General features: G+C 40.2%; 1 protein-coding gene across 1 annotated transcript in view; it reads right to left on the bottom strand.

Moving 5' to 3' along the window:
* Positions 1-15,037, bottom strand: part of LOC101470239 (uncharacterized) — a 50,583-nt gene that overhangs the window by 25,310 nt on the left and 10,236 nt on the right. The window contains exons 9-11 of the mRNA XM_012921597.4: positions 10,072-10,183; positions 7,339-7,429; positions 33-119 (exon numbers count right to left, since the gene is read on the bottom strand). Coding sequence (XP_012777051.1) covers positions 33-119; positions 7,339-7,429; positions 10,072-10,183 — 290 coding nt within the window. The remainder of the gene's footprint in view (positions 1-32; positions 120-7,338; positions 7,430-10,071; positions 10,184-15,037) is intronic.

Below are 15,037 nucleotides of genomic sequence, written 5' to 3'. Positions count from 1 at the left end.
ATTTGACTCTGCTGGTGATCGAGTGAACTCACGGGCTGCAGGTCGTTCATGCTGATCGGAAGCTCTCTCAGAGTCAACAACAGGTCGAGTTGTGTGCTCAGGTAGGCGATGTTGCACATCTGTAGCAGAGAAAAGATGTAACGGTAATGAGCTGTGGATATACAGAAGAGAGCGCAATTATCACATCATCACACAGCCTATTTCCATGTGATTATTCAGAATTATCTAAAAAGCAGAGCTGCTGGGAGATGCTGGGGGGAGATACAGTCATCGGATGGCTGAGGCTTGTTCTCAGATTCAAGATTACCGCAGGCAAAAGCAGAGAGCTGCAGGCCTGTCGACAGGCTGATTTAACTGAGAAACTGAAGGCTTGACACTTTGAAACGATTGGCTGAGCTGCCTAGTCGACCTTTGTGTCTGTGCTAACCTCTAATAAATCATTCTTCATTGTCAGACTGGCTCGCTGATGCTCAGGTACCATCTCCCAAAAGGCAAAGGGCACCTAGTCTGACGGACAGTTACGGATAGGTATCAGGATTAGTGTTAGAAATCTATACCATGTAATAATTTCCCCTGTTGTGGAGGATGACACATCCTTCTGTGTCAGTCTAATACCGCTAAAAGGACATCACCCTGGGCTAAAAACTAAAAGTGTTTGCTTATTGTCACTGTCAGATTTTCAGGTATTTTGACAACATTTTCTATAACGCACAAGATGAAATTTTCATCTTCACCAAATCTGATTATAAAAACGAAAACATTGCAACTTTTCTACTGCGAGACAGCACACTTTCGCTTTGTGAAAAATAGCCAGCTTTCATACATACACCGGATAAAACCTCCTATACATTGTAGCGCGAGACAGACTGCTATATACAAGAGTATGACAACACAGACAGCATGAGTAGGATTTGATTTATTTTAAGAAAAATACCTACGCTTCATCCCTAATATATTTTACCTCAATGGAAAATATGCTTCGAGGATGCCACTCTTATGTCCACAAGCATCCTGAGAGGGAAGTGATTACTCAGAGCTGTAAGGCAGATAACCAGACCATTTCCAACTGTCAACAGCAAAGACAAGACTCTGCTGATTTGCAAGCTGCTCTGTAAAGCTGTATTTACAGCACGGAAATGTTTGCTGGGCACTTAAACTGTATACTATACACTGTAAACAGACTTTTAATTCACTTTATTATACAGTGCACCTACTCTATATTTAATCAATCAATCAATCAATCTTTATTTATAAAGCACTTTTCATACAAAAAACAATGTAGCACAAAGTGCTTTACATAGTTAAAAACAGCCCACCCCACCCTCCAACTCACTCCCCACACTCTCATTAACATAAAATGAGAGTGACATAAAACATTTACAAGAAAAAGAGAGTGGACAAGGCACTGTTTGCCATCTAACTACTGTATATATAGGGACTAAAAGAAGACTGATTGTACAACTTTATTAATTCACTAGATGTACTAGAAGAAGCCATTGGGAGCCATCTGTACAATTATTTGAAGATATATTTAAATGACCTTTAATTTAAATGGTCAATTAAATATAAAAATGTCACAAAATCCAAATCTGATAAAAAAAGACTTCAAAGCTTTGATGTCTTTGCCCCAAAATAAGATTTTAAAAGGCATTTTTTTTCCCATTAATGTTTTTCTACCTCCATCTTTGCTGTTTCCAAATTCTCCATAGATTTTAGGTTCCCCGTCTCTCTGATGTTGTTTCTGGCCTCATTTTACTTAGTAGGATGACAATTGAGACTTTCATAATGTTTGCTTAAAACGTTGCAGCTGTGGGTACATCTAAACAGTGGATAGAAGGTGTAAACTAACTGAATCCTAGAAAAGGTGTAAGGATTGTAAAAGATGTTGTGCTTCTTGGCTCTGTTGTTCTACCAGATGTTGGGTGTTGGAAAAAAGCAGTTTTGTTAAATGAAACTGCACAAGTTTCTAGGCACGTTTGTCATCATATCCAACACAGAAGCTTAACCGTCTAATGCCCTTTGTATCATATTTGATACATGAGTTTGTGAGACCTCTATCTCATCAACATGATCAATGCTTGCCATAATTTCAAAATGCTACGGACAAAACTCTTTTTTTAAATATATGATACAGAACATGATATAGCAAAAAAAAGGATTTTGTTGTAAGGGTTAATAAACATGTCAGTTCCAAAACATCTGAATTTTCTGGCTATTTTTTGATGGGTTGGGTCTTACCAGGTTAAGAGATGCTGAAGTCATGTGACCACAGTGTAGTTTGTTTATATTCTGTCACGGGCTGGATCTGTGACCCAGCATTTTATCTTCATTTTGGTATTTGTTGAGTTATATTATTATTATTATTAAACATGTATTTAGTTCTTGTTGTTGCTGTTATTAGTTTGGATTTTAGTCTTCTTGTATTTTGATATTACTTTATGTTAAGTTCATCTAGTTATTCCTAAAGCTCATAGTTGCTCAGTGTTTGTTTTGTTTACCTAGATCCTTTCGCGTCGTCACCCCTTATGTTCCAGTCCCCCTTGTTGGTTCATGTTGTCAAGTTAGTATTATGTCTCCGTCCTTCATGTTTCCTGTTTTATTTTGAAAGAGTCTGGTAATGTATTTAGTTTCACTTCCCGTCCCCTCATTAGGTTCATGTGTGTCAGCTGTTTCCCCTCATGTGTTTCCACTTCCCTAATCATCCACGTGGGTCTTTAGTCTCTCTGTTTCATTCAGTCTGTGTTGAATTGTCTGTTTCCTCCCACCACGTTACCTCAAGTTCCATGTATGTCATGGTTCTGCTCAGGTTGTGTTCATGTTTCATGTACTTGTTGTTCATAGTTTTTTCGCACATTCCTGGGTTGAATCATGTTCATGTGTATCACCATAGTTATCACAGTTCAGTCACGATTATCATAGTTTAATTTTCCCAGGATAGTTTTTAGGTTAGTTTACGCCCTGTTGCCTTTGCTTTATTTTGTATTCATGTTTTATCAGCCAAAATAAATGGCTCGCCTTTTGTTTAAGTTTAGTGTGTCTTCTCATCTGTGTCCGCACCCGGGTCCTCCACACACACCCCACACAGTCTGCCCCGCAAACCGTGACATACCCCTAATATTAATGTTTTAATGGTGTAGTGGTTAACGCATCAAGGGTTTGAGATTGGAAAGAGAAACAAGCTCAGCTTCATAAGCTGGCTTACTTCTTGTGCCAGTCCCAAAGCGGAATAAATGTGAAGATAGTATCAAGAAGGGTATAAACTCAAACTGCAGATCCATCCACTGTGGCAACAACTTAATAAATAAGGAAGCAACCAAAAGTACCTTATTTACATTTGATAAAGTTTCATCAAAAACAGTTTTTCTCCCACGGAACTTTTTATTTTGCCGTTAACACAAGAGCTCATTTGTTATTTATTAAAAAAAATAATCTAATTTATCATTTTATCAAGGTGATTCCAACTTCCAGGTTACTGTACAAAAATACGTCATCTCTGCGGCAGCCTATTTCTGCTGTTTAAAGCACCATTAGGAAATGTCAGTTAAGGGAAACGACAGAGGTCAATACATGTTTGGGAACAATGACTGCAAAGGAGCTGTGGAAGAGTCATGCTGGCACAGTAGTGCTAATGCCCTCTTTTCACAGTGCAGCACTGATGAACAAACTGCTTGTGTATGAAAGAGTTTTCAGTGGGAAATCTTACACACACACTAATCACAAAAGTCAATGCCTGAAGAAAAAGTGATGTTAGAATTGAGTTAGTTACTGGGGGGTTTGTATTGGGTTGCTTTTTTGTTTTTTGGGGGGATTGGCCACAATCGTTATGTTTGTAGAAAAATGAAACTAAACAGTTTCTGATGGGGAGAAATGTCAGCTGTTAAACACTGGGTAGAAAATTCTGCTTCAAGCAGCCTGTAGCACACGAAGTAATGCAGGGATAAAGAAAAGAATGGATTTCACTAAATACCAGTGCATTCTGAATGCAGTTGTCCTGCAGTCACTCAAGACACTGCATACTTCAAAATCCAACATACTGTTGAGCTATTCAAGAAAGGTAAGAGGAATTCCTAATTCAGTACAGAAGGACTGGCTTCAAAAGGTGCCTGTTTTATGCACCAAAATTACTGATCTGAAGTTTCTCAGATAAAATAACAGCAGTGCAAAGAGTATTCCATTTTAATGTCTGCTTGCTGCAGGGCTTGAGTTTTCTTTTCACTTCAGAAATCAACAAATTGAGCAAATTAGCTCAGGGGTTCCCAAACTGTTGCTTCCAGCTGTATCCAATAAGTAGTTTTATTGATACTCCGTAAACAGAGAATAATTAAACAGTTGCTTGAAGGTTCCAACATAATGTTCAGTTTCAAAATACAATAAAGCACCAGAAGACCACACATGTTGTAAAGTGTGTACAAGGTGTGGTGCAAAAGCATAAATACTGACTATCACATGTCTTGCATAGAAAACATATTCAAATTGTGTTAGGATGGCACGGTACTTTAGATTGGTTTGGCTCACAGAAAGAAGGTGCTGGGGCCTTTCTGTGTGGCGTTTGCATGTTCTCCCTGTGTCTGGGTGGGTTCTCTATGGGTACTCTGGCCTTAGGTTAGGTTCACCTGTGATTCTGAATTGGCTAAAGGTGTGAATGCAAGAGCGAATGGTAGCTTTTCTCTCTGTGTGAACCCTGCCACAGTCTTTTGGCCTATCCAGAGTGTACCCTGTGCCCCTGTGGGATAAGCTCCACCTTCCCCATGACTCTGTATTGGATAAGCGTAAGAGATTGGATGGATGGATCGATGGATTTATGGGGTGGATGTCTGGAATGAATAAACCCTGCAGAACATTAGTTAATGGTATTTTAGTTTGAATACCTGTTAGTTGACAATAATAAATAAAACTGATTTTGTTGTTTATTTAGTAGAATCCAGCCTGTCTGCATGGAGGTTTGAGCCTTCAGAGCCTTCAGAAGTACATGAGGCTTACGAAGGTGTTGCCACTCAACCCAGGCTTGCATACGAAATCCCATTTTAAAAAAAACACACTGTCAAATATTCCTGTGTGGCAGTGTGGGCTGCTCTGGCTGTTCATCTGCTAACCCTGCTGCAACCTCGAGCCACCATATCACTGCCAACCTTGCTGGAAAGTGATAACCAGATGATGCCTGCCATGACAGCCGTGGTGTGTGACTGAGAAGGCAGGTGACTCAACAAGTTCTCGTGAGCAAAGTGCTAAATGAGCATGCATTGGATGCTGCTTTAATCGTGAGATCTGAAATTTGCTATTTAAATTCTTGTAATTGTAATTCTGGTAGGGTAGAATTCGTGCAGTGGTTAGTTAACTGTTATGTTATGCAGGAATGTTCTGGTTTTCATCCTGCTGCCCTTTTTTGTTTACAGTTTGCACGTTCTTCCGCCCGCGTGGGCGCAGTATAAAGACATTCACTGGTTTTGCGGTGATTTTAAAATCGCTGTAGGTGTAAATCTGAGTGTGAATGGTTTTCTTTCTGTCTGATTTGGTCTGTGATGAACTGGTTACCCAGTAACCAGCTGGGATAGCCAACAGCCTCCTGTATCATTCTCTAAATCAGTGCTTTAGACTATCCTAGTTCAAACTGGGTTAAACAAAAGTCGTGTTTTTCTTTGCATTTCTTTGGGAAGTGAAAAGACAAACTGCAGTAAGTTTAAAAAAAAAAACAGCATAACCAATCCTTCTTTTTGTAACTGTAGTATGGCTGGTATTCCTACACAGAATATAAAGAACAGAGTCATCAGGTGCTGCCTGTCACGGTTGACAAGAGCACTGCTAAGGTACAGGGTACCAAGAGCATGTCTCCCAGCATGGCGGGGTCACATTAAGGTAAAGTTCACAGTAAAGGGGAGAAGGCTCAGTGAGAAATGACACTCCCACCTTCAACTTTAATGCTCAATTTCAGTGTGCTCCACAGCATGTTTCTGTGTGTGTGTGCAATAGCATTCCCTACTTGGAGGGATTGCATGCACAGAAAAACACTACAGTTTTTTCAGTGATACTTCTGAACGTTGGTACTGATGTGGTCACTGATCAGGTACTTGCTTTACTATTTCCCAACCTTGTACTACTTGAGAAGTGGACAGGATGGTAACAAAAAGTGGTGCTGGTACACCTAGCGAGTAAAGCATAAGGTATTGGTTAATTGGCATATTGGCTATTTTGTGATCTATTAGTATTAGCCACAAAGACTAATAAATTTTTAAAAGTAAAGTAAAGATGAGAGAAACATCCTTCAGATAGCAAATGTGAGAAAAATCTTTTTATGTCTCATTTGTTAATATATTGGAATATCCATTCATCCTCTTCTCCTTGTCAGGGTCGTAAGTAGGCTGGAGCATATTCCAGCTATCTTAGGGCGAGAGGCAGGGTACGCCCTGGACAGGTTGCCAGTCTTTCGCAGGGCTAACAGACATAGACAGAAAACCATTCTGGTAACCAGAGTTACCAGTTAACCTAACCCCACTAACTACATGTGTTTTGGATTGTTAGAGGAAACAAACACGAGCAGACCTGAACTCAGGACCTTCTTGCTGTGAGGCAATAGTGCTAACCATCATGCCACTATATTGGAATATCATGTTTCTAAATGACCAATTATTGGTTCCCAATTCCTAAAGTAATAAATTATAATTAGCTCAATGAAGTGGAAACTTGAAAAAAATAAACTGTTATAAACTATATTCTATTTTCAACTGTATTCCTGTTTTTGATGCAGTTGTTTGTTATCTATTTCCATTCCCTGTGAGTGGAAATTCAGTTTTAGCCATTTAACCAAAGGCAAAAGAAAATCAAGAAATCCGAAATGTGTGGTTGAAACGTTGCAGCATTAGAGCAGAAAACAGAGAAAGAAATGATCCACATGTGCGAGTGTGTGTGTGTGTGAGGATTTCTACAAAGCAATGAAACAGGCTGCGCCTCAAAAGCAGTTTGATGACTGCAGTCTCCCCTGCCACCGAGAATGAAGAAGGCCGTCAATGAAGCACAAGCCCGTGTTTCTCATTAAATTTTAAGTGCAACTTATAAAATAAGAGTGCATTTGGTGCAGCCACAATGTCACGCTTAGTGTCAATGCAGGATGTCAAAAAACTGGTTTGTAATGAATTTAGTGGTAACATTTGTACAATTTAAAATGCAGTGTGTGTATTGATCAGCTACAAGTTAGAAGTTTATTTTATTGAACACTGATGTTTTAGGCCTGCATCTTATTGTAACCATTCCTATTGTTTTATGTTAGCGAGCTTGTATGTTATGAGCGTGTATACCTAATTTTTAATTGCATATGAAGATGATACATGTAACTAAAAATTGTACCTCCATCATGTACTGGTCCACAATATGCAGTTCAGCTACAGGTCCTTTGTAGGATTTGTACCTTTCCACATCTTCCATGGTGGGGACATACCTTAAACATAAAACAATAAATAAATAAGAAGAAAATGTTTGCTGTTCTTTTTACATACAGATGCTATTTACCTGTTAAAATAACCAATCAGATGGTTTCACAATGAACATTTCTTGCCAAACAACAGTTTTAAACATTTTTTGAGTATATCATTGTCCTGCTATTTCCCCCCTTTCTCCTCTGAGGCTTAGTTCTGAAAAGGTGATTTCATACTCTTTTGAGCTTTAATCAATCACTTGTCTGCTCTCTGTCTGTCCGGTCTAATCAAACCACACTCACATAGTCCTGACACTTCAGATTATCCGAGTCTTTTGAGTTTAATTTGTAATCAGTAATACCTAAATATATTCGTAAAACTCTATGCTTATTTAGTCATTAATATTCATCTGGTGGATAAATACGGAGCCCGTTTAGAGGGCTGTAATAGTCTGGGTCCTTCAATTTTATGTGAATTTGCCAATCAGTCTTTTCTTTCCTACGTGGTTGGAAAATAAGTTCCAGCTGATTTGGGAGACTTGCTTCAACATCCTGTAGAAATCTGCTGCTGCTGGAAAAACAACAGTGCCAACGTGATGTCTGATTTCTTTTTTGCCTCTGGGCTTATATGCCATATGTCATATGAGATGTCTATGTTCATTTCCCTTTTTTTCATATTTGCCTGTATGTGTGTGTCATCTGGGACGGTTAGTCTTGTTAGGCTTTTATGCCTCTCAGTTTTAATCAATTTTACACATTTTTCTCACCTACATTCATATCACGTACATTCCTTTACAAAATTTGATGTTTGATTTGTTTGCTTTTTATGTGCCTTTTGTCTTTTAGTCATAATGTGTTCAGGGGCTGAAGATAAAAGATAAGCTATGTGGTTAAATCTGACAGGCAAGTGTAATTAATGAAGATTAAGTCAATTTATTTAGTAATTTGTCATTGTCCAAGGTCAATAAATGTTCAGAAATGGACTTTTCTGGCCACCGACAGCAATCAGCAATTATATATAAACTGAACAAAGGCAGATTTTTTTTCTAAGTTGATATGGTGCTGTCAACAAATACACCCTAATATCTTCCACACGTGGAGCTACAATATGTCCACCTGATGCATATATAGTTCCCAGTGCAAGCATTAGGTAAGAGTGGTGACAGTACATCACACAAATAACAGAGTTTATAGTTTTCTAATTAAAAATGAAAAAAAAAAATCATAGAACATGGAAAAAAAAACAACTTAAAATCAAGAATGAAGAAAACCTTGGCAACAATCAAAAGCAGAAATTTTCATTCCAGAACTGATATCTTTTTCTGTGCCACGGTGAATATTTTATTGCCAAGGGGGAAAAGCGCCCATCCTCAAACAGTATGCTGTATGTGGAGCTATGAATTTATTTTCTACTGGTTAACAACACTGTGTCAGCTGTACATATTTACAGTCTTTTGTTTTTATTTTGATAGAGACATTTGTTAGTATGGCCCGTGTGTGAAATTTAGAGCGACATTTGACTAAGAATAGTAGTACTGTATGAACCTGAGAATTATTTCAACTTATTAATCTTTAAAAAAGAGTAAAGAGTTGAATATGACGTGTCGCCATGTCAAAAAGGTAAAAACACATCAAGTGCAGCTATCTCTAATATCAGTCGTTGTTTAAGCATCAGAAAAAGACGCATACATTTAGACCTTTAGACTGACTTTAAAATTTTATGTTACATTTCCTTTTTTTGTCATATGTACTTCTCCCTTTTGATCTTTGTTCAGGTATGTCATCACATGTTTTCTTGCTTGGCCCCATGAAGCGATGCCATTAGACTGACTTCTAGTAGCCAAGGGAAAGGCGAGTGATTAAAAGCCAAGTAACGCTGATGGTCCTCGTGAGCTTCTATAAAGCAGCGAGACGTTGATGGGAAGAGCCATTTATTCCCTTGCACTGAATTTGAACCTCTCTCTCGTCTTAAACTGGGCTTCCTACTTCTGTCATTCCTGTGAGTTGTGACCTCAAACCATAGACATTCGCCTTTTCACGAGTCAGCCTATGTGCCACCGGAGTAGCACCGGTCATCAATATTGCAGCACCTGTTGGGAGTGGTTCTTTCAAGATTGTATTCCTCAGGACGACGCCACCACGCATTAAAATATATATTATGTTTTCACAGAATATATAAAACCGTCCCCACAGTACATTAGATCAGTTTTGCCTTCCAGGAGGTCAGCACACAGAGTCACTAAGTAAACTGCAGGTAAGAATCAGGAAGCATTTTACCCACTTGCTGTGTTTTATTCCTGAGGGCATGTCAATAGTTTCCATCTCTGCAAATAACCCGAGATAAAACTTTTATTAGTGAGCTGCTCTAGTAAAAGGTTCTGGCATCTGCTCTTTAGTATTAAAACACAGTGAATACTGCTGTGTTTCTTCCTCACATGAATTGGCAGCGGTTTCCCCTGTTTCACATTGTCCTGGCAGTAACATGGACCCACATCCCCGTTGATGATTTGTTTAGCATCTAGTTTCCAAAGGCTTTACCTCTGCCAATGAAAACACACATCAACCGCCCACGGACTTGGGCACAAAAAGATGTTCACCTCTCAGCTTCAGTTGTGACACTATAAGGAGTGAATACAAATCAGCGTTTTTTTGGCACCAAGTCATACCTCCTCAGAGAGGTGATGTGCTCATCAGACAGGCCTCCATCTTTCTCATTAATGATGAACAGTTTGTCCTTCAGCTCTCCCGGTTGCACCGGAAAACTTTTGAGAAAAATGTCTAGGAGAACAATAGATTAGAAAAAGTCAACACACTCAGTGGTACATGAAAGCTTTTCTCTTGACAGATAGTCCTCTTATCCTGCGATGAAATGACTCAAAAAGCATTCTGAAGACAAAGGGTCCTTTGCTTAATTACTTTCTTCCAAATGCCTAAGGGAAATGAACAAATTTGCATTCTATCAAGTCAAAGCTGATGTGATTTTTTTTTTTTATAGGAAATGCCTCTGCATAATTCAGTAGCTGTGAGAAGACTTCATTATGAGCATCAGCGTTTAGACATGTATGTAATATGAACAGTGAATTCTATAAAATACACTCACTTAAGCCAGTCTGACACACGGGCTCTGATTTGGCAATTTTAATTTAATATGTTATGAGGCTAAGTAACAGAAATCCTCGACTCTGAATGCTGATCATGTTGTTTAAGACATGTTGACTGAATAGTTTGATCGTCTGTTCACACATTTGCTCTCAAAAGATCGGGTGGACTGTCCCGGGCTCTGTGGGGCCGGGCGGTGCTGCTGCACTGGGCCCCGGTCTGGATGGGCCTGGGCCCCCTTTCCCTGGCGGGTCGCAGAGAATGGGGGTGCCTACTGGGGTCAGTTTGGTAAAGTAAATCCGTTGGGCATCTTTCTTTGCCTTTAGACAATAATTCTGATGGCAAAAGAGCCAAACGGGACAGGCAAAAAAAAAAAAAAAAAAGATCGATACCACTCTCATGTTTGGCTGCTGGTATATGAAACTGCAACAGCAGTTTATCTTTAGAATAATGACTTGTTCTAAAATGTGCACACACGTCTACCTCTAACATTCACTTAATAGTGGATTGTATTTTGTTCTTTTAATATGTCTATCCATCTATCTTCTTCCGCTTATCTGGGGCCGGTTCGTGGGGGCAGCAGCCTAAACAGAGAAGCCCAGACCTTCCTCTCCCCAGCCACCTCATCCAGCTTGTCCAGGGGAACACCAAGGCGTTCCCAGGCCAGCCGAGAGATATAATCTCTCCAGCATGTCCTGGGTCTGCCCCAGGGCCTCCTTCTGATGGGACATGCCCGGAACACCTCATCCAGGAGGCACCCAAGAGGCATCCTTGTCAGATGCGCGAACCCCCTCAACTGGCTCCTTTTGATGTGAAGGAGCAGCATATCTCTAAGGGAGACGCCAACCACCCTTTGGAAGAAGCTCATTTCCGCCACTTGTATCTGCGATCTTGTTGTTTCGGTCGCTACCCACAGCTCGTGACCATAGGTCCCTCACCTAGGGACGTAGATTGACCAGTAAATTGAGAGCTTTGCTTTTACACTCAGCTCTCTCTTCACCACAACACACCGGTACAGCGTCCGCATCACTGTGGCCGCTGCACCAATCCGTCTGTCGATCTCCCTCTCCCTTCTTCTGTCACTAATGAACACGACCCCGAGATACTTAAACTCTTCCAATCAGGGCAAGAACTCGTCCCTGACCCGGAGTGGGCACTCCACTCTTTTCTGGCTGAGGACCATTGCCTCAGATTTGGAGGCGCTGATTCTCATTCCCACAGCTTCACTCAGCTGTGAACCGTTTCAAGGCGAGCTGGAGGCCATCACCCAATGAAGCTAACAAAACCACATCATTCATGAAAAGCAGAAATGAGATTCTGAGACCATCCAAGTGAAAGTCTTCCAACACTTGGCTACACCTAGAAATTCTGTCCATAAAATTAGGAACAGAATCGGTGACAAAGGGCAGCCCTGGCGGAGCCCATGACCCACCAGGAACGAGTCCGACTTATTGCCGGCTATGCGGACCAAGCTCTTGCAACGGTTGTATAAGGATTTAATGGCCCGTAGCAATGGGCCAGACACCCCATACTCCCGGAGCACCCCCCACAGGACCCCCCGAGGGACATGGTCGAATGCCCTCTCCAAGTCCACAAAACAATGTTTAAAAAATAACAAATTAAAGCAATAATTGAAAAGTTGAAAAGCCTCCCTTGTTATGCTTGTAGAGAGCTAGGCTAGCTCTTCAACTGCCTCCAGCATGTAGCCAGTCGTAGGATAAGCTAGACCGCTGCTTGCAGGCATACGATGCAACTAGTGTCAATCTTATGTAACTCTAAACAACTGTCCATAAAAAGGGTGACTTTCAACATTTGCAGTCCGAAGTAGTAGTTGAACTGCTGAATCCAAACCATCAAACTGATTAAAAATGGGCTCATCATGTTAAATGAGGAGCACTGAGGTACAAAGCTGTAATCATCACGTCTCTAAATCCTTGACATTAAAGACTTGAGACAGTAATTCCCTTACCAGGACCAACAGAGGACGAATCATAACATCAAACATCCAAAACAATTTTGAAGAACTACTAGTCTCCTCGTGAGTAAGGGTTAGGCTGTCTCATCTAGCCTGAAACACACACACACACACACACACACACACAAGTGCAAATTAAGCCCTTTGTTGGCTGGCACTCAGACAAACTGGGCAATGCCCTGGCAAATTAGAGTATGGAGATGGAGAGTGTTTCCCATCGGGTGCATGAAGCCACAGGTGTACTTTTAATTAGGAGTGCGACATTTTCAGTCATTAAATAGGCAGCATGCAGTGGGGCTCTCAAGGTAAATAACCATATGAGTCGGACACACAATCTAAACAGAACTGCACTTTGATCATACAAATCCGCAATGGATCTCATCTAATTATGGAACTGTATAGCTCTATCACATTAATTCAGTACAATTTTGAGGTACTTTGAGTATCTCCATTTAATGCTACTTTCTGCTTCTACGCCATTTCATATGGCACTTTTTACTCCTCTTCTGTTATCTGACCAGGTATCTGGTAGCTTTATTGTTTATAGTTAATATTATTTTTTAACAAATATTCACTTGAAGCAAAATGTGCGCATAACAAAGCAGTTTCACATTATTTTCACCATTCAGCCAACAATCCCTCAAGTCAATGGATTCAGTTCAGTTCAGCATTATTTATATATTACCGAATCACAACAATAGTCACCTCAAGGGGGTTTATAGTGTAAGGAAAATAACCTGCTATAATACAGTGGCAACTCCTTGTGAGCAAGAGATAGTGGGAAGGAAGAACTCCTTCTTAACAGGAAGGAGGTGGTCACTTGCCGCAAGACACACAGACACACTGTGGAAGAGAGCCATTTACTAACAACTAACAATTGAATGCAGAGTGGTACACAAACACATTGCAGCAAGAATAAGGGAGGACTCTGAGTCACCTGATCTAGACCTGAAAGCTTTAAGGCTAGAGAGGGTGTCTGTCTCCCAAAACCAAACTGGGAGCTGGTTCCACAGAGCAGAGGCCTGAAAGCTGAAGGCTCCTGATTCAGCCCAAATCAGTGCTTAGACTAGGAGCAACTGGGCAACACACTACAAAGAGTACTGATACATTTACCTAAGGAAAGCTGTGGGTCCATCTTTCACATCAAAAACAACACTTGACCTGGGAATAAACCATTCTGTATGATAACATTCAGAATCTTTTATAATTTATTTAAACATTGTGCTGGCATCCAGAGAGGAGTCACGGCTATTAGCGTTTAGAAATTCCTAACACATATTCACAGACAAACCTTGTATCAGCGTCCTTCATGTGCTCTAAAGATAGTTTTCAAAAGAATGCAAAAAAAATCAATATGAGCTGCAATCTTGCTGTGAAGGGTCTACTGAATTTCTGTAGAGTACTTAAATGCAGTGCACAAGTACACAGATCAATGCAGCATTGTTCTATGCACGCTTGATGCAGCTGATGTTCCAGCTTGCCCATAAGGATCATGCTGATTACCATATTAAACCCCTCAAAAACACAAAACAATAGTAACACAACTGCTCAAGCTGTCTAGTTCCATCTGCCTCAGTGCGTAACTGCACTGTTTTTAAAGACACTGTGGATACAGTAAGGGAGCCAATGTATGTCTGATGCTAATTATCACTTCTGGGTTTGTTAATTAATTATTGATCACATATCTGTGATGTTATTATATTGAGGTGGAGTCTCACTGTCTACTGAGGTGAGGTGTTCCTGGCTTTGTAAAAAGAAAGTGAGACTTTGCATGCACACTGGCTCCCAGTTTAATGGGATCACATGAATAAATAGTGTGGCGAAAAATGAGATATGAGACGAATAAACAGCATGAATTTAGGCAGGTGATAAGCATGCAAACAAGAGCGGGAGGGGCATGTCGCTTATGTGTGCATGTGTGTCGGGGGCGGCAGGGACGGGTGCTATGGGATAGAGAGGGACAGAAGGAAAGAGGAGTCTGATTCCCAAATTATTCCGTTTTATGTATCTGGGTGGAGATCATGTGTTTTTAAACAGGCAGAAATCACCTCTGGACTAAGTCTGTTCTAAATTACAAAAACAAAACTCAGTGTTTAAAATTTGCCTCAAAGTCAGATACAAAATGCAGCAGTGCAGCAAAGGTAATTAACCATTACTTCTCAAGATGCTCTTTCTTCGGTATTAGCATTTTATGTTACTCATATATCACTGCAGTTCAGATGTTAGGCTTACACAATACAATAATTTAAATGCATTGATATAGATCCAAAGTGTCAAATTTGGCTCCACCGTGGCCCACTGCGACCATAAAATACTATTTACAGATGAGCCACAACATCCAGTGTTGTGAGATGAAGCCAAAGCCAAGTCATAAAACTGAAACCAAAGTTACAGCACAAAAAATGATGTTTTGCAGTTACATAAACACGTTTATTCTTACATTTCATTTACCAAATAAAAATTGGTGATTTTTTTTTAAGTCACCCTTTAGAATTTTATAAAGGTTAAAATTTTGCACAATCAGCAACTAAATGCATTTAGCCCAGATGACCTGCTGA

The sequence above is a fragment of the Maylandia zebra genome, linkage group LG20 (assembly GCF_041146795.1).
Source record: "Maylandia zebra isolate NMK-2024a linkage group LG20, Mzebra_GT3a, whole genome shotgun sequence".
Classification (NCBI taxonomy): Eukaryota; Metazoa; Chordata; class Actinopteri; order Cichliformes; family Cichlidae; genus Maylandia; species Maylandia zebra.
This window is presented reverse-complemented; position numbering and strand designations above follow the sequence as displayed.